General features: G+C 53.4%; 3 protein-coding genes across 11 annotated transcripts in view; 2 read left to right on the top strand and 1 right to left on the bottom strand.

Annotated features, from left to right (window-relative positions):
• The window catches only part of PPP2R5D (protein phosphatase 2 regulatory subunit B'delta), a 21,251-nt gene extending 15,448 nt beyond the window's left edge, over positions 1 to 5,803 (top strand). The window contains exons 3-16 of the mRNA XM_072832951.1: positions 333 to 555; positions 793 to 992; positions 1,081 to 1,191; positions 1,317 to 1,409; positions 1,797 to 1,927; positions 2,062 to 2,121; positions 2,228 to 2,336; positions 2,547 to 2,600; positions 2,910 to 3,080; positions 3,183 to 3,310; positions 3,925 to 4,026; positions 4,120 to 4,192; positions 4,337 to 4,453; positions 4,606 to 5,803. Of these exons, the coding sequence (XP_072689052.1) occupies positions 333 to 555; positions 793 to 992; positions 1,081 to 1,191; positions 1,317 to 1,409; positions 1,797 to 1,927; positions 2,062 to 2,121; positions 2,228 to 2,336; positions 2,547 to 2,600; positions 2,910 to 3,080; positions 3,183 to 3,310; positions 3,925 to 4,026; positions 4,120 to 4,192; positions 4,337 to 4,453; positions 4,606 to 4,743 (1,710 nt within the window). The 3' untranslated portion in view covers positions 4,744 to 5,803. The remainder of the gene's footprint in view (positions 1 to 332; positions 556 to 792; positions 993 to 1,080; positions 1,192 to 1,316; positions 1,410 to 1,796; positions 1,928 to 2,061; positions 2,122 to 2,227; positions 2,337 to 2,546; positions 2,601 to 2,909; positions 3,081 to 3,182; positions 3,311 to 3,924; positions 4,027 to 4,119; positions 4,193 to 4,336; positions 4,454 to 4,605) is intronic.
• MEA1 (male-enhanced antigen 1) lies at positions 5,685 to 7,495 on the bottom strand. 3 transcript variants are annotated; one of them, XM_072832969.1, is made up of 4 exons: positions 7,360 to 7,495; positions 6,577 to 6,857; positions 6,392 to 6,494; positions 5,685 to 6,082 (listed from the first exon to the last, which is right to left on the bottom strand). In XM_072832969.1, the coding sequence occupies exons 2-4, from the start codon at positions 6,844 to 6,846 to the stop codon at positions 5,931 to 5,933; spliced, it is 525 nt and encodes a 174-aa protein (XP_072689070.1). In that variant the 5' UTR covers positions 6,847 to 6,857; positions 7,360 to 7,495; the 3' UTR covers positions 5,685 to 5,930. The 3 variants fall into 3 exon arrangements, with proteins under 3 accessions (XP_072689070.1, XP_072689069.1, XP_072689071.1); XM_072832968.1 differs by having other exon boundaries at positions 7,331 to 7,453; XM_072832970.1 differs by lacking the exon at positions 7,360 to 7,495 and adding an exon at positions 7,213 to 7,347.
• On the top strand, positions 7,487 to 19,233 carry KLHDC3 (kelch domain containing 3). Of its 7 annotated transcripts, XM_072832965.1 has the most exons (15): positions 7,487 to 7,803; positions 10,163 to 10,375; positions 10,552 to 10,728; positions 10,879 to 10,994; positions 11,170 to 11,241; positions 11,370 to 11,583; positions 11,663 to 11,749; positions 11,893 to 12,001; positions 12,128 to 12,201; positions 16,749 to 16,896; positions 17,471 to 17,537; positions 17,618 to 17,722; positions 18,063 to 18,137; positions 18,249 to 18,366; positions 18,788 to 19,233. In XM_072832965.1, the coding sequence occupies exons 2-15, from the start codon at positions 10,222 to 10,224 to the stop codon at positions 18,922 to 18,924; spliced, it is 1,653 nt and encodes a 550-aa protein (XP_072689066.1). In that variant the 5' UTR covers positions 7,487 to 7,803; positions 10,163 to 10,221; the 3' UTR covers positions 18,925 to 19,233. The 7 variants fall into 7 exon arrangements, with proteins under 7 accessions (XP_072689066.1, XP_072689060.1, XP_072689063.1 ...); XM_072832962.1 differs by lacking the exons at positions 7,487 to 7,803; positions 16,749 to 16,896; positions 17,471 to 17,537; ... (2 more) ...; positions 18,249 to 18,366; positions 18,788 to 19,233 and adding exons at positions 8,145 to 8,650; positions 8,794 to 8,891; positions 12,324 to 12,402; positions 13,758 to 14,381; XM_072832959.1 differs by lacking the exons at positions 16,749 to 16,896; positions 17,471 to 17,537; positions 17,618 to 17,722; ... (1 more) ...; positions 18,249 to 18,366; positions 18,788 to 19,233 and adding exons at positions 12,324 to 12,402; positions 13,758 to 14,381 and having other exon boundaries at positions 7,494 to 7,803.

The following is a 19,233-nucleotide window of genomic DNA, read 5'->3' as shown; positions in this document are numbered from 1 at the left end:
GCAAGAAGCAGGCTCCCCACAAGGAACCCAATACAGGACTTGATCCCAGACCCCAGGATCATGCCCTGAGCCACCCAGGTGTTCCCGTTTTGAGACCTCTTGATGCACAGGCAGTGGGCACCATTTTGGAAGACATAGCTTCTTGACCACTGTCTTCCAGGGATGATAAATCTTAGTTATCTCTGACGTTGACTGGAGCTGCTCCAAGGTAGGAGACAGCTGCTTGGCTGCCAAAGCCTGTATTGGCGTAGATGGACGAGGGGGTGAGCGGCGGTCCAGGGTGGGAGGCATACCTTGAGGGGCGGACTTCAAAGAACCACTTGTTTGACTAGGCCCAGCCCCAGCCGCAGCCCCAGCCCCAGCCGCAGCCGCAGCCGCAGCCCCAGCCACCATCATCCAACAAGCGTCCCAGCAATAGCACGCCACCCCCAACGCAACTCAGCAAAATCAAGTACTCTGGGGGACCCCAGATTGTCAAGAAGGAGCGACGGCAAAGCTCCTCCCGGTTCAATCTCAGCAAGAACCGAGAGTTGCAGAAGCTTCCTGCCCTGAAAGGTACTTGGAAAAGGTCCAGGGGGTTGGTGCACCAGGCCTAGGGGTCGCCAGGCATTGGCAGACTGGAGGTTTGGGATATTTTGGAGCGATGGAAGTTCTAGAGAATGTGAAAAGGGAGTTCTGCTGGAGCCAGCGGTGCGAGGGGAGCAGGATGGGTCAGGGAAAGCTCTGTACGGCAAGTAGTGCATGGTGGTGAAGGGCTGGGGAGGAGAACCTGACTGGCCTCCCCACTCCTAGATTCACCAACCCAGGAGCGGGAAGAGCTCTTTATCCAGAAGCTACGCCAGTGCTGTGTCCTCTTTGACTTCGTATCAGATCCACTCAGTGACCTCAAATTCAAGGAGGTGAAGCGAGCAGGACTCAATGAAATGGTGGAGTACATTACCCACAGCCGCGATGTTGTCACTGAGGCCATTTACCCTGAGGCAGTCACCATGGTGGGCACTGGGCAGAGGGGAAAGTGGGCAGGGATGGGCAGCTGTGGAGAAGACTGGACGGGGGCTCTCACATGGGTCCTACTCTCAGTTTTCAGTGAATCTCTTCCGGACGCTGCCACCTTCATCAAACCCCACTGGAGCCGAGTTTGACCCAGAAGAGGACGAGCCCACCCTGGAAGCTGCCTGGCCGCATCTCCAGGTATCAGAGAGAGGGGCAGGCTGGCCCTGGCTGTGGGGAATGGGAAGCCCTGAGATCTGCCGCAACGTGGGGATCACCCAGTCCTTGGGAATACCCCCTAAGTGGATGCTCATTGCTCCTGACAGCTCGTGTATGAGTTTTTCTTACGTTTCCTTGAGTCTCCCGATTTCCAGCCAAACATAGCCAAGAAGTATATCGACCAGAAGTTCGTCCTTGCTGTGAGTCCCTGACACCCTGTCCTTTCCTCCTTCTAGCCCCGTGGCTCCTCCTTGTAGGCCCCACTCTCTCTCCATCTGCTGAATGTATGGGGTTTCAACTATGTCTGATACAAAGGGACTGGTGGTGGTGGTGGGAGGGATAAATAAACCTGTCTGCTCTCAACAAGCTCAACAGTTAGCCTCTTCCTCGTCAGTGGGACACGTAAATGTGCATACCCAGACATCACCCTAGGGAGAGCAGTGTAAGAGAAGCACTCTGCTCTCCGAAGACTTGTCCCCACACAGCCCCATCCAGAGAGCCTCTGGGTGTTCCCTGGCTAAGACTGTATCACCCTATGTCCCTTCCCTGGCTCCTACCTCACCATTTTTCTCCTCACCTGCTCCCAGCTCTTGGACCTGTTCGACAGTGAGGATCCTCGAGAGCGGGACTTCCTCAAGACCATCCTGCATCGTATCTATGGCAAGTTTCTGGGGCTCCGGGCTTATATCCGTAGGCAGATCAACCACATCTTCTACAGGTGAGGCCAGGAGCCAGGCTCAGGAGCAGAGCAGGCCCTGCTAAGTTGGGGTGGGGGCAGGGAGGTAAGGGGACTCTGCAGGGGGCTAGAGGGACCTCAGGGATTGTCAGGAGATCCTGTCTTTCTTCCATCAGGTTCATCTATGAGACAGAGCATCACAACGGGATCGCTGAGCTCCTGGAGATCCTTGGCAGGTGAGAGGTGGGCTGGGGGCACACGTGCCTGCAGAAGGGTGGAGGGATTGGAGTACTGGCCTTGGATGTGGCCCTTTGGTCCTAACAAACCTCCTGTAACTCCCAGCATCATCAACGGCTTTGCCTTGCCCCTTAAAGAAGAGCACAAGATGTTCCTCATCCGTGTCCTGCTTCCCCTTCACAAGGTCAAGTCCCTGAGTGTCTACCACCCTCAGGTGAGCTGCCATCCTCCTGATGATCCCTGACTCTGGCAGCAGAAAAAAGGGAGGGAGGGAAGGTATTCCGGTTGGGATGGGGGTGGCAGGAGTGGCTGGGATAATTCTTCTTCAGACCTCTTCTTCCATTCTGGGCTCCTGCTTGTGTCCCTGATGTCTCTGAGACCCGGGCCCTATACCTCACCTCCTTTCCGCCTCGACCTTTTGCAGCTGGCTTACTGTGTGGTACAGTTCCTGGAGAAGGAGAGCAGTCTCACTGAGCCGGTAACTCCCCTTCCCAGCCCCACAACACCTCTTCTTGTTGGTTAGACTTGCCAGTCTGCCTATTGAGAAATGCCATAAGCAGGTGCTCAGGAGGGATGTGGCCCAACGGGTGACACAGTTTCCTTTCTGAAGGAGAAGTAAAACCTATATATATACCTAGGCCACAGATCCAGGTCAGAGAAACATGAGCTGTTAGGGGAGGCCACCCACACTGTGCCCACCAAGGTGGGGAGAGAGGTCAGGAAGATTTCCCGTAGAAGGCAGGTGTTTGAGTAAGCATTTTATCCCTATGGTCTCCTCTTCTCATAGGTGATTGTAGGACTTCTGAAGTTCTGGCCCAAGACCCACAGCCCCAAGGAAGTCATGTTCCTGAATGAGCTAGAGGAGATTCTGGATGTCATTGAACCTTCAGAGTTCAGCAAAGTGATGGAACCCCTCTTCCGCCAGCTTGCCAAGTGTGTCTCCAGCCCCCATTTCCAGGTGAGACTCAGATCAGCACTTCCCTCATCCCCTGCCTCCTAGAAACTGAGGGTTTTCGCTGAGGGAACCATATCCCTGCTGAGTCCCACCTGTCCCCACCAGGTGGCAGAGCGTGCTCTCTATTACTGGAACAATGAGTACATCATGAGCCTGATAAGTGACAATGCTGCCCGAGTCCTCCCCATCATGTTCCCTGCACTCTACCGGAACTCCAAGAGCCACTGGAACAAGTAGGGGGGCTGGGGCTGGGCCGGGCCAGGTGGTGGGACTCTGGTTCTGGAACCTGTGAGGGCGTGAAGCACTGAAGAGCCAGTGGCCTCATCTGGTCACTGAGCAAGGGGGCTGGTGCCCAGTGCACACAAATAGGCCCTTGAGGAACTGCCCAGGGAGAAGATAGCTATGTGAGAGATGCCTGTGGTACCATACAGCAGAGCAGGGCTCGTATCCTCTTCTTATGGTCAGATAGTCCAGCTGATGTGATCTTTTTAGCACGTGCTGAATCTCAGCGTTAGAGGCTTTCCTGCTGAAAGCCAAGGGCACCGTGGTGCAGACGCCGTCCATCATGCTGCGGGGAGGCCATCAGTGTAGGCCAGAGAGTAGTAGTGGGAAGGAGATAGGTCTTGGAGCACAGGGGGAGGCGAAGGGTGGGCAGGCTAAGTGACGATTGTGAGGACCCTGGTATGCTGACCTCGTCCCATGACTTGGCTAGCGAGAGAAGCTTCCACTGCAGAGCTCTGTGAACACTCTTAGCAGAGCCCCCTCTTAGGAGAGAGCAACCTGGGTCTGGGCACTGCCCTTGGAATAGGTAAGGCCTCCTACCCCTGATCCTTCTTCCCGGTGGCAGGACAATCCATGGACTGATCTACAATGCCCTGAAGCTGTTTATGGAGATGAATCAGAAGCTGTTTGATGACTGCACACAACAGTACAAGGCAGAGAAACAGAAGTGAGTGTCTCTCCACCTGGGGGTTTCCACCTTCACCCCCTGGTCCCCTTGGCTTCTCTCTCAAGCGCCCCCATCTTGTCTGTGCCCCCTCAGGGGCCGGTTCCGCATGAAGGAAAGGGAAGAGATGTGGCAAAAGATTGAGGAGCTGGCCCGACTTAACCCCCAGGTGAGGACTTTCGGCCACTGCCCTGATCTGAGGGGCCCGATTTGGCAGAGAATGGGTTTGTTTGAGGAGAAACATGGAGCAGACAGGTCCCCAGACTTCTGAGTGGCTCTCATGCCTTGCCGGTGCCCCTCCTTTCCTTGCCAGTATCCCATGTTCCGAGCTCCTCCACCACTGCCTCCCGTGTATTCCATGGAGACAGAGACCCCCACAGCAGAGGACATCCAGCTTCTGAAGAGGACAGTGGAGACAGAGGCCGTGCAGGTGGGAAGGCACAGAGGGAGTGGGGAGCAGAAATAAAATCTCTGGAGGGAAGAGGAGACGGGAGAAGCAGAGCCAGGGAATAAGGAGAGGAAACCATAGAATTTACTGGGAATTGGTCACCATTCCTCCCCTTTCTCCGTACCCACACACAGATGCTAAAGGACATCAAGAAGGAGAAGGTGCTGCTTCGGCGGAAGTCAGAGCTGCCCCAGGACGTGTACACCATCAAGGCACTGGAGGCACACAAGCGGGCGGAAGAATTCTTAACTGCCAGCCAGGAGGCTCTCTGACCCCCTCACTGTCCTACTGCAGGGCCACAGCCCACTCAGCCCTGGGACGCTGCCCTCGCCCTCCACCCTCTGCTCCCCACTGGCTGACTTGGGGCAAGGCAGTGCCTCTCTAGCTACTCTAGGGAGCGATGCGGCACTTGAAGCAGGGACCCTCACAGAGTGGTCCCTCTTCTCCCCAAAATGTGTTCATGCCTCCCTGTGGCTCGTACAGACAGGCTGAGCACTGAGGTCCTCAGTGCTCAGACAACTTGGGGATGCCTGTCCCCCTCCTGCTCCTAACCCCAAAGCTACCTGAGGCTGCTCTGAGAAATACACACAGGAATACACATGCTCCTCTTCCCCCTCCCTTCATCCTCTTTGAACTCCAGGTGTCTTTCCTTCTCTCCCTCCCCTCCAGAAGCATATAGGGAGCAGCAGGAGATTACTCTCACCAAAGTTATATCAAGCCCCACTGGCCCCTGGAGTGAGTAGCTGGAGGGGAGCCAATCCCCAACAGGCACAAATAGGCCCCCAGCCCCAGCAGTGTGCAGGCTGATGGGGTTGAATTATTTTCTTTTATCCCCTGCCTGACCAAGACAACAGGAGGTCAAAGGAGAAAAGCATAGACTATGGACACTAGGTGATGAATATAGGGCCCAGATGGACCAAGAGAAGGGGGTGAACAAACACCCTACCTTGTGCCCTCCCTTTGGTGAGCAGCAGCCCTGGGATCACAGACATGGAAGGGACCACCCTGGGGCTGACTGCTTTCCTGTGCTGTTGGCTCCCAAAGCTAGGAGGAAACCGGGAGCAGTGCCCCAAGCATGGCTCCCCAAATACCTATTTATTTCGTTGTTTGTGCTGACGATGGGCAGGCCCCCACTTGTCCCTTTTGGACACCTTGGAGAGGCAAGGGGCTGAGGAGGGCCAGACCCAGGTTCCAGGGGCACAGGCAGTACAGCTTTTGGCTGTGTACATAGGGTGCTTTATTCTCCACAGAGTGATACATGCTAAGATGGGTTGGGCTTGGGCCGATGTCCCCATATGTACAGAACTGAATAAAGTGGGTCTCTGAGAAGAAGTCTGATTTGCCTTGATGTGGAAAGGGAGAGGAGGAAGATGGAGATGGACATTACAACCAGGGATGTGTTCAGTCCTGTGCTGGTTCTGGCCTGGAATGCAGGGAGATAAGGCAGCTCTTAGGGTAGTCACTTCCAGGCTGGGGCTCCCTGCCGAGCTTGGAGGGCCTTCTGTACCACATCTTCCCACTGGGCATCTGAGATCTCCCGGGCCCAGGCAGGAACCCCTGGTGCAGGCAGGCTTACTCCAGCCATTGTCCTTTTCACCAGCTCCACATGTTCTGAAAGCACAGAGAACAGTTAGGGGATAGCAGCTAGGCAAACAGCTCCACTCCCCATTCCTTGAATTAACCCACAACCCTTGGGCCAGAAGGGTGGCCAAATCCGTTTTGTTATTTCCAGGCAAGCCTGCCTATCACCCACGTCTAGCACACTAGCTAGCATTCCACCTGGATTCTGAAGTCTGTAAAATCTTAGATTACAAAGTATTGTTTTAGGAACAGGATATTCCTCAGTGACTTCCCTTTACTGGCTCTGACCCATCCCCTTTCCTCCATGGTTATTCCAGAATGAGAGAATGCTCTCTTTACCAGGGTCCATGGGAATAGAGCTGTGGTTGCTCAGTCCGGTAGCTCCCTCCTCCTCTTCATCCTCGCTCTCTACTGGTGGGTCTGGCAAATGAAGCCCCAGGGCCTGCAGAGCCAGAGAGGACAGTTCAGGGCCAGCCTTTCAGAGATCCCAGCTTCACCTGGCCAGAAGAGCGCCTGCACCATACCTGGATCCGATCCTGAATATCAGCAACTACATCTTCACCATCCCCCACCGGTGCCAGCTCCACCTCCTCTTGCTCAGGATCCTGGTTCAGGGGCTGATAGGAGTAGCCAGCTGGGCCTGCCCCTGTGTCCTCCTGCTCTTCCTCAGGCTCCTCGCTGCTCCAATCCCCAGTGCCTTCTGTAGGGCCCTGGTGCGGCCCCAGTTCCTCAGTCTGATTGGGGAAGATACGCTCGGGGCCCATGGTGTCTCCCCCTAGAACTACCGCTGCCATCCGGGCAGGGGCTGCAAGAATAGGGATCGGATGAAATTAGGTCCCCCTTCAGCCTCTCGTCCAGTTCCTTGTGGCCTCCTGCGTCCGCAAAACATTCAAACGCTCCCAAGCTTCCCGCACCCCACCCTCTCCTGGGCCCTGCACCTTTCAAATCGACTGTATCTTGAACCGAGACCCACCCGACTTGCTCCGCCAATTCTTAAATAACAGCTTGAACAGAGTCCACGCCACCTCCCGAAAGACGCTCGGCCCAGGACCCCGCCCTCCCCAACCCCCCGACTTGGGAACTCCGGGTCGCCGAACAAGCTCCCCTAGGCAGGGCGTACCCGCCCCCTTCTCCCCTCTCCAAGGGGTTCCCTTCTGTACCGCCTGACAAACGCCCTTCAGGCCTCAGGGGCTCCCCTCCAATGGCCCCAGCTGCGGCGCCCGCCCCCCGCCCCCCGCCCCCACCGACTCTCGGCGCCGGTCTTCCCGCGCGCCTCACCCGCTCCGAGCCCGCGGCCAAACCCGCACCTTCGCTTCCGGCGGGGCAGGACGTACGGGGGCGCCGGCTCCTCCCGCCCCGCCCCGCCCCGCCCCGTGCTCCTGATTGACGCGAACGAGGACGCGGGGTACGCCCCTCGCCCCGCCTCCGCCGTCCCGGGCCCAGACGACGAGGAACTACATTCACCAGTGACCCCCACGGGTTTTGACATTTGTAGGTACATGCGCACAATCTCCTTCGGCGCCGGCCCATTCTTCAGCCCCTCGCGACCCTCCGTAAACCCGAGGACTACAAGTCCCGGTAGGCTTCGGGTACTTGGTTCCGACTGCACGTGCGCACACCCCTGCCCGCCGGAAGGACCGAGGTTGGCTGTGTTTATCTCGTTGGGGACCCAGGTGTCGGTTGGCGCGCAACCGGCTCTAGACTGCAAGCAGCGCGAGGACCCACGGCCCCGCCCCGGCCCGGCCTGGCAGGTAACCCGCGATGTGTTGAGGGACAAGGAAAATTGGAGGGGCTGGGGTCGCCCATACCTGGAGCTGGAGTCGTGGGGGAGGGGCCTGAGAGTGATGCGGTGGGGGTGGGGAGGGAACTAGGGGGATGATGGGAAAGGAGAGTGTTAATGGGGAAAGAAGGGCTGGGGGAGGATGGTGAGGAAACGGGTGGAGGAGACCTGGTGGCTGGCGGAGGCACCGAAGGGAATTGGAAGGAAGATGGCTATGAAGAGAAGGGGAAGCTGAAGATAATGGAAGAAAAGGAGGGGGAGGGTCTAGTATTGTTGGGGAGGGGAGACTGGGATGACTGGAGGAAGACAGGCATAGCGTCATGTAGAGTGAGGAAGGTCCCTGCCCGAAAGGGGTCGGTGAATATTAGCTTTTTTTTTTTTCCCTTAGTGGAAGAGGGAAAATGGAGGGCTGTCGGGTGGAGCTTGGTGCCGTGGGAGAAGGGAAAAAAGAGAAAGCTGCAAAGCAATCAGGAGATCAAGAAGGGCCAGAAATGGGGAGTGAGCAAGAGACCCCCGGGGGCGGGGAGAGGGGGTATGTACTTTAAGGGAATGGAAGAAGCTAGAGACTGCAGACCCTGAGACAGCGGGGGCTTTTCTCCATGAGTTTGAGTTGTCCTTGTGAAGAAGCTAAGGTTCTGTCAATCTTTGGATGGGATTGCTTCTCCTTTCCCCTGTGAATTCTTTACCTTGACATAGCAGAAGGAGGGAGTAGAAACTATGAGGGAAAATGAAAGACTCGCATTCCTAAACCCCTCAACCTCCTATCTTCCCATAAGCCCAGATCCAAGATCTTTTGGATGGAGGACAGGAATAATGAAGTGAGAGTGGTTTCCTGGTGGGGCTATTTCAGATTTGGCAGGCTGGCTATTTAAAGCATGGGGTGGGGGTGGAGGGTTGAGGGAGGTTGAAGGGGGGGGTGCGGCTGGCAAGCCAGCTGGAAGCCATGTCTGTTTCTTTTCAGGGGCCTCCCGTGCATTCTCTGTACCTGAGTTTCCGTCAGGTCCTTCCCTCTGCCAGGGCTCCTTGAACAGGGAGCAGATATCCACTCAAACCCAGCAGGTGCCTGCCAGCGAAGGCAATACCAGTTGTAGGAGCATTTGTCTGACAAGGCCTTCAAATGTACCCATTATCACTAGCTTGGCAGGTCATGCCTGGGTCTATTTCTTGTCCTGCCCAAGGGCACTTTTTTTATTTGTTTGCTTTCTTTCTCTCTCTCTCTCTTCTTTTTTTTTTTTTTTTTTAAGATTTTATTTATTCATGAGAGACAGAGAGACAGGCAGAGACACAGAGGGAGAAGCAGGCTCCCCCAGGGGGAGCCCGATGCAGAACCTGATCCCGGGACTCCAGGATCATGCCCTGGGCCGAAGGCAGATGCTCAACCACTGAGCCACCACCCAGGCATCCCATTTCTTTCTCTTTTCTAATGTACCCCTACCCCATCCCCCTTTCAGGAATCCAAGTGGGAGAACTGCTAAAATAGCTTGTTTTTGTTTTTTTGTTTTTTTACAATAGCAGGGTTGGAGAAGTAGCAGGAGAGGAACACTCCTCCTTTCCACCCCTACTGTTCCCAGCAGACACATACCTTTCTGGCTTAAGTTCCTGGTCTTGGCAGTATACCAGGCACAGCTGTCAAAGGAACTCCGAGTGCCTCTGAGGGGCCCTGGATGACCCTGATGACAACAGCTCAACTTGGCAAGAGCTCCCTATAAGGGGCTAACCATCTATAGAGGTCCCTGCCCTGGATCAATCCCACCCTGTCCTGGATCAGGGGACTGTTTCCCTCTAAAGGCCTAAAAGCTTTTTTACCTTGAAGCACCAATGCCAGCTTTCAATGGACTGATTGGGGTTGGCTGGGCTATTAATAGCCCTGAGTATTTTGAGATCCCTTTCCCCACCTTAAAGAGCAGAGATTCTTAGAGAGGTGGCAGTAAGCAGAGCAGAGCCAGAGAGACAAGAGAATGCACTGCCTTGGGAAGGAGGGCAGAGGGGGTGGGGGTGGGGTGGTGCTTGGAGCTTATGCCAGGCCAGGGACACCGTGGCGGTGGAGCCTCTATGAGTAAAGGACCACGCTGAGCCCTTGATCAGCAAATTCTGAGCTGTCAATCAGGTCGGCGTGGTGCCACCCTTTGCTGTGGGAAAACACAGGGCCAGGGCAAGTTCCCTGACCTCTGCAGCTCCCCTGGGGCAAGGCCAGACACCTGAGCTTTGGAAGGGTGGTGTGGGAGGGCCACCAGGGTGACACTTTGAGTCAAGGACTGGTTCTGGGCAGAGTCACGGCGAGCCAGATAAAGGCCTTGCCTGAGGAGCCCGTGGCCCTAACTTGTTTGCAGGTAGCAGAGGCAGCAGGCCGTGCCGGGGGGGCATGTTGCTGTAACCAGTGACCCAGGGGATGTTACGGTGGACAGTGCACCTGGAGGGCGGGCCCCGCAGGGTGAACCATGCTGCAGTGGCTGTTGGGCACCGGGTATACTCCTTCGGGGGTTACTGCTCTGGTGAAGACTATGAAACACTGCGTCAGATTGACGTGCACATTTTCAATGCAGGTAAGCTAATGCTGGGACGATCCCTGGATACCCACATCAGGGAGGGGGATGGGTAGCTGAATGAGGTTTGATGGTGGTCCCCGTGGCCAGAGGGGATGGGGGAATGAATATCTGGTTTGGGAAAAGGTGAACAGCCTGGAGGAGCTTTCCAGGGCTGAGCAGAACTGTGCCCACAGTGTCCTTGCGTTGGACAAAGCTGCCCCCAGTGAGGCCTGCCATCCGTGGGCAGGCTCCTGTGGTACCCTACATGCGGTATGGACACTCAACTGTCCTCATCGACGACACGGTCTTCCTTTGGGGCGGGCGGAACGACACCGAAGGAGCCTGCAATGTGCTATATGCCTTTGATGTCAGTGAGTATGGGTCTCAGAGAAGCTGTGTTCTGCCAAATGATGCCTCAGGGAAATGGGCTGGGAAAGGTGTGGGCTGAGGTGGCTGGGCACCCCACAGTTTAGGAGGGAATGTCAGGTTGCTTACCTGGCCCATCCTCTCCTCTCTTTCAGATACTCACAAATGGTCCACACCCCGAGTGTCAGGAACAGTTCCTGGAGCCCGGGACGGACATTCAGCTTGTGTCCTTGGCAAGACCATGTACATTTTCGGGGGCTATGAGCAGCTGGTAGGAACCCAGAGATTTAGGGTGGGAATGAGAAAGAGGAAGGGAAAATAGAGGGTGATGGAATAGGAGGCTTTGACTTGTTTGAAGGTTTTAAGGGAAGAGGTTGGAGGGTCAGAGAGTGACCACTGATCCCATCTTTTATTGCTTTCTTCACTTCCTTTCTCTTCCCACTCAGGCGGATTGCTTTTCCAATGACATTCACAAGCTGGATACCAGCACCATGACATGGACCCTTATCTGTACAAAGGTGTGCCCTTTCTTCTTTCTTCCAGATCCTTACCCTCGATTCAAGACATCCTAGGAAGCTCAGTGAGAGCAGATCCCTTCTAGCCTTCATGTTGACCCCCTCCTTCTCATCTCTCTGCTCCTGCCCAGGGCAACCCTGCGCGCTGGAGGGACTTCCACTCAGCCACAATGCTGGGCAGTCACATGTATGTCTTTGGGGGCCGTGCTGACCGCTTTGGGCCATTCCATTCCAACAACGAGATTTACTGCAACCGCATCCGTGTCTTTGACACCAGGACTGAGGCTTGGCTGGACTGTCCCCCCACTCCGGTGCTGCCTGAGGGCCGCCGGAGCCACTCAGCCTGTGAGTGTCTGTCTGTCCCTGTGGGAGTTCCCCCTTACCACCCATTGTCATCATACTCCACTTTGCTCTCTCCTTCCAGTTGGCTACAATGGGGAGCTGTACATCTTTGGTGGCTATAATGCAAGGCTGAACCGGCACTTCCATGACCTCTGGAAGTTTAACCCTGGTACAGAAGCACTGCCTTTAAGGGGAAAACAAGTAGCAGCTGACAGAGGAGTGGGGGGAGGGGCGGGGAATCCTGTGAGGGTGGGGGTGGAGAGGCTATCTGGACTGGGCAGGTATTAAAGCTCCACATAAACTGCTTTTCAGTGTCCTTCACATGGAAGAAGATTGAACCGAAGGGGAAGGGGCCATGTCCCCGCCGGCGCCAGTGCTGCTGTATTGTTGGTGACAAGATTGTTCTGTTTGGGGGTACCAGGTTAGGAGGAAAGTGGGGAGGCCTTGGGGAAGGGCCCAGGTCTGTGACTGCACGGGAGGCACTTGAGCAAGAGGGTCCTAGGGCTAGTCTTTCCTCCTTCCTTCATCTCTTTTTTGATCTCTACAGTCCATCTCCTGAGGAAGGTCTGGGAGATGACTTTGACCTCATAGATCATTCTGACTTACACATTTTGGACTTTAGTAAGTACACATATTCCTACAGTGCCGTTGCCACAGAGTCCCTGACTTTGGATGGTGATATTGAGGACTGGACCCTTCCCTTGGCTCTGATCTTTCCCCTCTCCCTAACTTCTCCTTTAAAGGCCCTAGTCTGAAGACTCTGTGTAAACTGGCCGTGATTCAGTATAACCTGGACCAGTCCTGTTTGCCCCATGACATCAGGTACAGTGAGTGCTTGGAGAGGAGGGATTGTTTGAGGGTGAATGGGCAGTAAAAGCAGGATCTGATGAGCTTGGTCTCAGTATAGAGGGGACACAGAGGTTTTTGTTCTGCTGGAGATATGGTGTACTTGTGGAGAATGAGAGGGATTGAGATTCAGAAGTATCAGGTGAGTAAATCATATGGGGAAAAAAAAATCTGGTGTTTTAAACCAAGCTCAGAAGCATCACTTCTTGAGACCTGAGCCTATAATGGTTGTTTTTAATATGCTGAGAAAGTTTGATTAAATTTTTGAAGTCAGGTGCAAAGTACAATTTCAAGAATCTTTGGATCACATTAGTTCCAGAATTAAGGGAGCTCCTTCCAGCTACTTCCTTTTGAATTCCATTCTTCAGTCCAAATCAAGCTCCAGAAGTTATTTGGTGTATAATTGTGTTCTTCTGGGTCATTCTGGACACTTCCCTCTCCTTGTATCAGTTTTGTTTAACTTACTTGCTGAGGGTGTGTGCGTTCAGTATTTGGTGACACAGTGTAAAAGGCTGAACTGATGGATCCTAGGCTGCCTCAGGATTGACACACGTGTAGGTATTTCCTACCAAGTAGACTGTAGTGAAGGTCTTGATGTAAGGAGGAACTTGGTAAATCCTTGTAAAAGAATAGAATTGTCAAAAAGAGAGAGGAAACAAGGGATTGATTTTATTTTTTTTTTTTTTTTTTTTTTTTTTTTTTTAAATTTTTATTTATTTATGATAGTCACACAGAGAGAGAGAGAGAGAGAGAGAGAGGCAGAGACATAGGCAGAGGGAGAAGCCGGCTCCATGCACCAGGAGCCCGATGTGGGATTTGATCCCAGGTCTCCAGGATCACGCCCTGGGCCAAAGGCAGACGCCAAACCGCTGCGCCACCCAGGGATCCCAAGGGATTGATTTTAATGTGTGAGGGGTGGGGAAGGCTTCTGGAAGCTTAGGAGAAGAGCTGAGTTAGGCTCTTTAAAGGGATAAGAGTGGAGAGCAAAAACACATTCCTGGCTGAGCAGAGGATGAAAGGTAGGTTGGGAAGTTTACTGAACTGTGTATACAGATGATTTTTTCCCAGGTGTTGGGCATAAGGACACATACATAAACACAGGAAGTCTACATAATCTTGCAGGTGAAGGAGTGGGTGATACTGGATTTGGTGGTGGGTGGGGCCTGATAAACTTAGTAAGGCCGTAAGGAAGGAGGTGGCTGTGGGTGGTTGTGTTCTAAGATGTTGAAGGGACTGGTGTGTTCATAGCCTTGTTTGAGCAATTCTGGCCTTGGGGGTGGATGGAGGCTCCCCTATCTGTCCTTTTTGCTTTTCATTTGTTGGCCTTCCAGGTGGGAGCTGAATGCCATGACCACCAACAGCAATATCAGTCGCCCCATCTTCTCCTCCCATGGGTAGGAGAAAGTTGCTGCCGCCTCCCTTCCTGAACCTGCTATTGTGTTCACTGCCCCTTCCCATCCCTCACCTGCCTGCCCCTTTGGACCTGGACTCGGTATACCTCTGCGTGGAGTTGTTGGACTAGAGGTGTTTCTTGTGCTGTGAACTCAGTGGGGAGCTGTAGGGGGGAGGGCGAGTTCCCTCCCCCCTTGGGCCGAGGGCCCCTTCCCTTGGTGCTCTGTCCCGTACACCTCCTTCCAACTGCTCCTGGGTCTCTGCTCTGCCCCAGGCCAGCCAGGCTCTACTGGGAAGCTAAGGAACAGGGGATAAGGGAGAAGCAAGCAGTGTCTGAGCCTCAGGAGCTTCCCCCCCACCCTTGTTTCCGCCCCCTCCCCCGCTTGAGCCATGAGCATCCATTGGGAGCTGAGAGGAGTTGCAACTGTTGCCATGAAACCTCCTTCTCCCTGATCTGGGGAGGCGAGGACCAGCAGATAATCCCACCCTTCCCTGAGCTGTTGCTGTTCCCTGACGCTCCCAGCCAGCTCAGATTTTATAAAAATGAATTAAAAATCTCCAAACGTGTGATCTGTTATTGTGGAAAACGATGGGAGGGTGTGTGGCCGAAGCTTGCAAAGGGGCAGGGTGCTGAGGTTCTGGCTTCGCCGAGAACAAAAGGAAACCAAATACCACCAAGGCCTGGCCCTCGTTTCTCTTGAGCGCGGAGTCCAGCGCCATGGACTAAAAGGTGGCGACAGTCCCTCGAGCGGGCTTCCCCCGCCGCGGGTCCCACCTGTTCACTACGAGTTGCGCAGACGCGGCCTCCTGGGGAGACCGGAAGAGGCGGGCCGGGAACCACGAGAGCGGAAGTAGCGCCATCGCTGCCGCCGCGGCCGACCGGCCAATGCCTAGAGCGAGTTCCCGCGCCCCGGCGGCTGCCGGGTCTCCCCGCGGGGCCCGGGTCTGCGGGGAGGACTCTGGGGGCCTGCGGAAGGGTGAGGCCCCGGTGCCGGGGCAGCGGGGTGCCGGGGAGACGGGCAGGTGGCGGCGCCGTCCCCGTCTCTAAAGCGGCGGCCGACGCGTTGGGCCGTAGGGGGAGCTTCCCGGGTTAGGAGATCCTGGGCAGTGGCTGAAAGGAGGATGGGGTGGTTTTCCGCAGGGAGAAACCGCTTGGGCGAAAGCACAATCAGGAGAGGCATGGGTTGCTGGGGCAGGGTTAGCAGATCAGGATTCACACATTTCGCAGACATTCTTTGAGCTTCTACCGTGTACAGGCTGTTCTGGATGTGGTTCTAGCTGTAGATGTAGCGGTGAGTAAAGCACTCCACTCCCCCGGGCGCCGCTGGCTCAGTGGGGGAAGCGTGCAACTCTTTTTTTTTTTTTTTTTTTAATTTATTTATAATAGGCACACAGTGAGAGAGAGAGAGAGGCATAGACACAGGCAGAGGGAGAAGCAGGCTCCATGCACCGGGAGCCCGACGTGGGATTCGATCCCGGGTCTCCAGGGTCGTGCCCTGGGCCAAAGGCAGGCGCCAAACCGCTGCGCCACCCAGGGATCCCAGAAGCGTGCAACTCTTGATCTCAGAGTTGTCGGTTCAAGCACCACATTGGGTGTAGAGATTACTTAAAAGCCTTATTTTTTAAAAAAAGATTTCATTTATTTATTCATGAGAGACACAGGCAGAGGGAGAAGGAGGCTCCTCGCAGGGAGCCCGATGTGGGACTCCATCCTGGGACCGGGATCACGCCCTGAGCTACCCAGGCGTCCCTAGGATTAAAATCTTAAAAAAAAAAAAAAATATCATGAAACTTACTTTTCAAAAAGGGTGACCAAAAAAAAAAAAAAAAAAAGGTAAATTCATACATTAAAAGGCAACAGAGCATGGGATTATATATTTTTAAAGATAAGTTTTATGATATGTGAATTATATCTCAGTTTTTTAAGAAGACTATAAGGGCTATAGAGAGAAAGCAATTTTAAATAGAGAAGGCCTCACTGAGTAGATGACATTTGAGCAACAGCTTGAAGGACATGAAGGAGCAAGCAATAAATGGATCTGGAGAAAACTTCCAAGCAGAGGCAACATCAAATACAAAGGAACTGCTCCGGGAACACTGACCTTTTTTTTTTTTTAAGATTTCATTTATTTATTCATGAGAGAGACAGAGAGAGAGAGAGGGGGGCAGAGGGAGAAGCAGGCCCGAGTTCGACACAACTCATTCCACGTTTCCAGGACTACACCCTGGGCTGAAGGTGGCGCTAAACCGCTGAGCTACCCAGGCTGCCCAACACTGACCTTTTTGCTCATGAACTGCTAGGAGACCAGTTGAGAGGAGTGGGAAAGAGATTAGTAGGACGTGAGCTAGAGATCACCTGGGGGCTTTCAAACCATTATAAAGCCCTGTAGCTTTTACTCCGATCATGAGGAGGCCCTTGAGGAGTTTTGGGTTCTGAAGTGATGTGATCTGAAGCATATATGTATGGAAAAGAGGTGGGAGTGATGAGATCAGCTTTGCATTTTACAGGCCTCTGTCAAGCCTGGAGTGGGAAGCCTCGCTTTGGGAGGAGTCAGAGGTTGGGAGACCAGTTAGGAGGCTAGAGCACTGGCTCAGGTGAGGTGCTGAGAGTATGAAGCAGAGCATGGGCAGTGGTGACCGAGCAAGGGAAACAAGCCCTGTGGAGAAGCCTGTAGAGGCATGATTAAAAGAGAGAATGAAAAAGAAGGGACTGTGGCTTGGCCCACCGCCAGTTTTACAGCCCTTAGCCAGGTGAGGCCACAGGTGGCTGGAATGGTTGGGAAGGTAGATGTCAGCATAGCATTATTATGACCTGTGCTGCTTGGGGCCTATAGTGATTGGTCTGGTGGGGACACTGGAAAGGAGGGTGGGATAAGGTCTCTGCAGCACTAGGAGATTTTGTGCTGACTTGTGTCCCCACCCCTCTGCAGACACATCTGACATGTCCTTTGAAGAGCTGTTGGAATTGCAGAGCCAAGTGGGGACTAAGACATACAAACGGTTGGTAGCTGGAAACAGTTCTAAGAAGGAAGGCTCTAGACCACGTGTCCAAAATGCCTGTGTTGCAGATAAGCACAGGTGAGGAACTGAGGAATACTTGGGACCTTCAGTAGGTGTCTGAATTCTTAAGTGGGAGGCCTTTGATCATGACTGGAGACCTGGGGTGCCTGGCTGGCTTGGCATGTGCCAGAAATGGCACCTGGATGACTCAGTTGGTTAAGCATCTACCTTCTGCTCAGGTCATGATCCCAGGGTCCTGGGATCGAGCCCCGTGTCAGGCTCTCTGCTCGGTGAGGAGCCTGCTTCTCCCTCTCCCCTGCTTGTGCTCTCTCTCTTACATTCTCTCTCAAATAAACAAGATCTTAACAAAAAAACTAAAATAAAATTAAGGGCGCCTGGGTGGTTCAGTCAGTTAAGTGTCCGACTCTTGATTTCAGCTCAAGTCATGATTTCAGGGTTGTGAGATCGAGCCCCTCATCAGGCTCACACGCTGAGCATGGAGCCTGCTTGATTTTCTCCGTCTCTTCTGCCTCTCCCTGCTGCTCTTGTGCATTCTTTTTCTTTCTCTCTAAAAAATAATAAAAATAAAATCTTAAAAAAAAAAAAAAAAAAAAAAGACTGGAGACCCCAGACATGTCTAATTTCTCCATAGGCCTCTGGAAATGTCAGCCAAGGTCCGGGTGCCATTTTTGCGTCAAGTTGTCCCCATCAGTAAGAAGGTAAGGAAGAGGCAGGAAGAAAGAAGTCTCTCAGGGGAGACTGAACAGTTGTTTTATTCTCTCTTTCTCTCTCCCCAAAGGTAGCCCGGGACCCCCGCTTTGACGATCTGTCAGGAGAATATAATCCTGAGGTGTTTGACAAAACATATGAATTCCTGAATGACATCCGAGCCAAAGAGAAAGAGGTTTGGAACATGAGACTGGCTCCTGGGGATTCTGAGGGGTGGGAAGTTAGGGTACACGTTAGAGAGTCAGGCAGAGGGGAACAGGGCGCATAGTGGTGGGCAGATTTATTTCTCCTTAACTGGTTTAACTCTCCCTAATTTGCTTTCTCTATTCAAATCCTGGTTCATTAATTTACTACCTGTGTGACTATTGGTAGTTTTCAAATCATGAAGAGATAATATTCAGATTTCATAGTGTTATTATGTTAATATATATGAACCTCTTAGAATAATGCTTGGCACAAAATTTCAGTTAACATTTACAGACTGCTAACCATCATATTCATTTTACAATGTGGAGCTTGTGAAAAAGCAGTTGAAGAAGCACCATTCAGGGCAGGAGCATGAGAAACTGCAGCAGCTGCTTCAGAGAATGGTGAGTGGGTCAGAGTTGCAGGTGGGCGGTGAGAACAGTTCAAGTCAGTCAGGAGGTGGTTCACGGTCCCTCCTACCCACCCATCTCACCCACCTCCTCTTTGCTTCTCAGGAGCAGCAAGAAATGGCACAGCAGGAACGCAGGAGGCAACAGGAGCTGCGCCTGGCCCTGAAGCAGGAGCAGAGGGCTCGGGCCCAGCAGGGCCATCGGCCATACTTCCTGAAGAAATGTGAGTGGGGCACAGCCATCCCAGGCTGGTTACAGGGACAGGCTTGGGTGGCCATAGAAGCAGCATGCTGCGTTGGGGGTCCAGGAGCCTCCCTAAGGCAGGCACAAAGGTAGAAATAGGAAGGGGGAGTTATTTGTGACTCTTCTTATATCCCTAAGTATAGATTATGGACAAGGAGTGTTGCTTTTATCTCTCCCTGCCTCCCTTCCATATGCTGGGCCAGGCACATGGAAGGAGCTCACAGTTGGTGTAATAGAGCAAGCAGAGGATGGTAGGAAAAAAATCCATGTGCTGCCCTCACCAGTGAATTGCAACCAAGTCACATATCCTGACATAATGGTTGAGAGGTACAGACCCGGGGAAAGGGAGAGAAGAATGCCTCCTCCTTTGATTACCAGCTTTCTTTCTCCTTGTCCTCTAGCTGAGCAGCGGCAATTGGTCCTAGCTGAGAAGTTCAAGGAGCTGAAACGCAGCAAGAGGCTAGAGAGCTTCTTGAGTCGAAAGAGGCGCCGAAATGCAGGCAAGGACCGGAGACATCTCCCTTTGAGCAAAGAGTAATAAAGAACTGTTCTGAGCTCTACCACTGCCCCAGTGAGAAATGGATCTGCAGGGACAGACTTGGGCTTGGCCTCTTCTGGTTCTTTTCCACTCAAGGGTGAGGATCATAGCTGCCCTTGAGCTAGATTAGCTCAAAGATGACTAGAGGGTCTTGGACTACCCCAAGGTTGGACAAGAAGAGCAGCTCAGCTTGTACTCTGGCACACTTCCTCTGCTTGGATCTGGTTCATCATGGCTTCATGTCCTCCCATCCTTACTTTAAACCAATGATTGTGGTATAGAAATAAAAGGGCCAATGAGTGATCTTCA

This window comes from Canis lupus, chromosome 7 (assembly GCF_048164855.1).
Source record: "Canis lupus baileyi chromosome 7, mCanLup2.hap1, whole genome shotgun sequence".
Lineage (NCBI taxonomy): Eukaryota > Metazoa > Chordata > Mammalia > Carnivora > Canidae > Canis > Canis lupus.
This window is presented reverse-complemented; position numbering and strand designations above follow the sequence as displayed.

Bases quoted from the DNA above. Each gene is read 5' to 3' on its own strand.
- MEA1 (XM_072832969.1), bottom strand. From the start codon at position 6,846: ATGGCAGCGGTAGTTCTAGGGGGAGACACCATGGGCCCCGAGCGTATC. The intron at 6,495-6,576 runs GTATGGTGCAGG...CTGGCTCTGCAG, and splicing joins ATATTCAGGATCGGATCCAG to GCCCTGGGGCTTCATTTGCC. The intron at 6,083-6,391 runs GTAAAGAGAGCA...CTGTGCTTTCAG, and splicing joins CTCTATTCCCATGGACCCTG to AACATGTGGAGCTGGTGAAA.
- KLHDC3 (XM_072832965.1), top strand. From the start codon at position 10,222: ATGTTACGGTGGACAGTGCACCTGGAGGGCGGGCCCCGCAGGGTGAAC. The intron at 11,584-11,662 runs GTGAGTGTCTGT...CTCTCCTTCCAG, and splicing joins CCGCCGGAGCCACTCAGCCT to TTGGCTACAATGGGGAGCTG. The intron at 18,367-18,787 runs GTGAGTGGGGCA...CTTGTCCTCTAG, and splicing joins GCCATACTTCCTGAAGAAAT to CTGAGCAGCGGCAATTGGTC.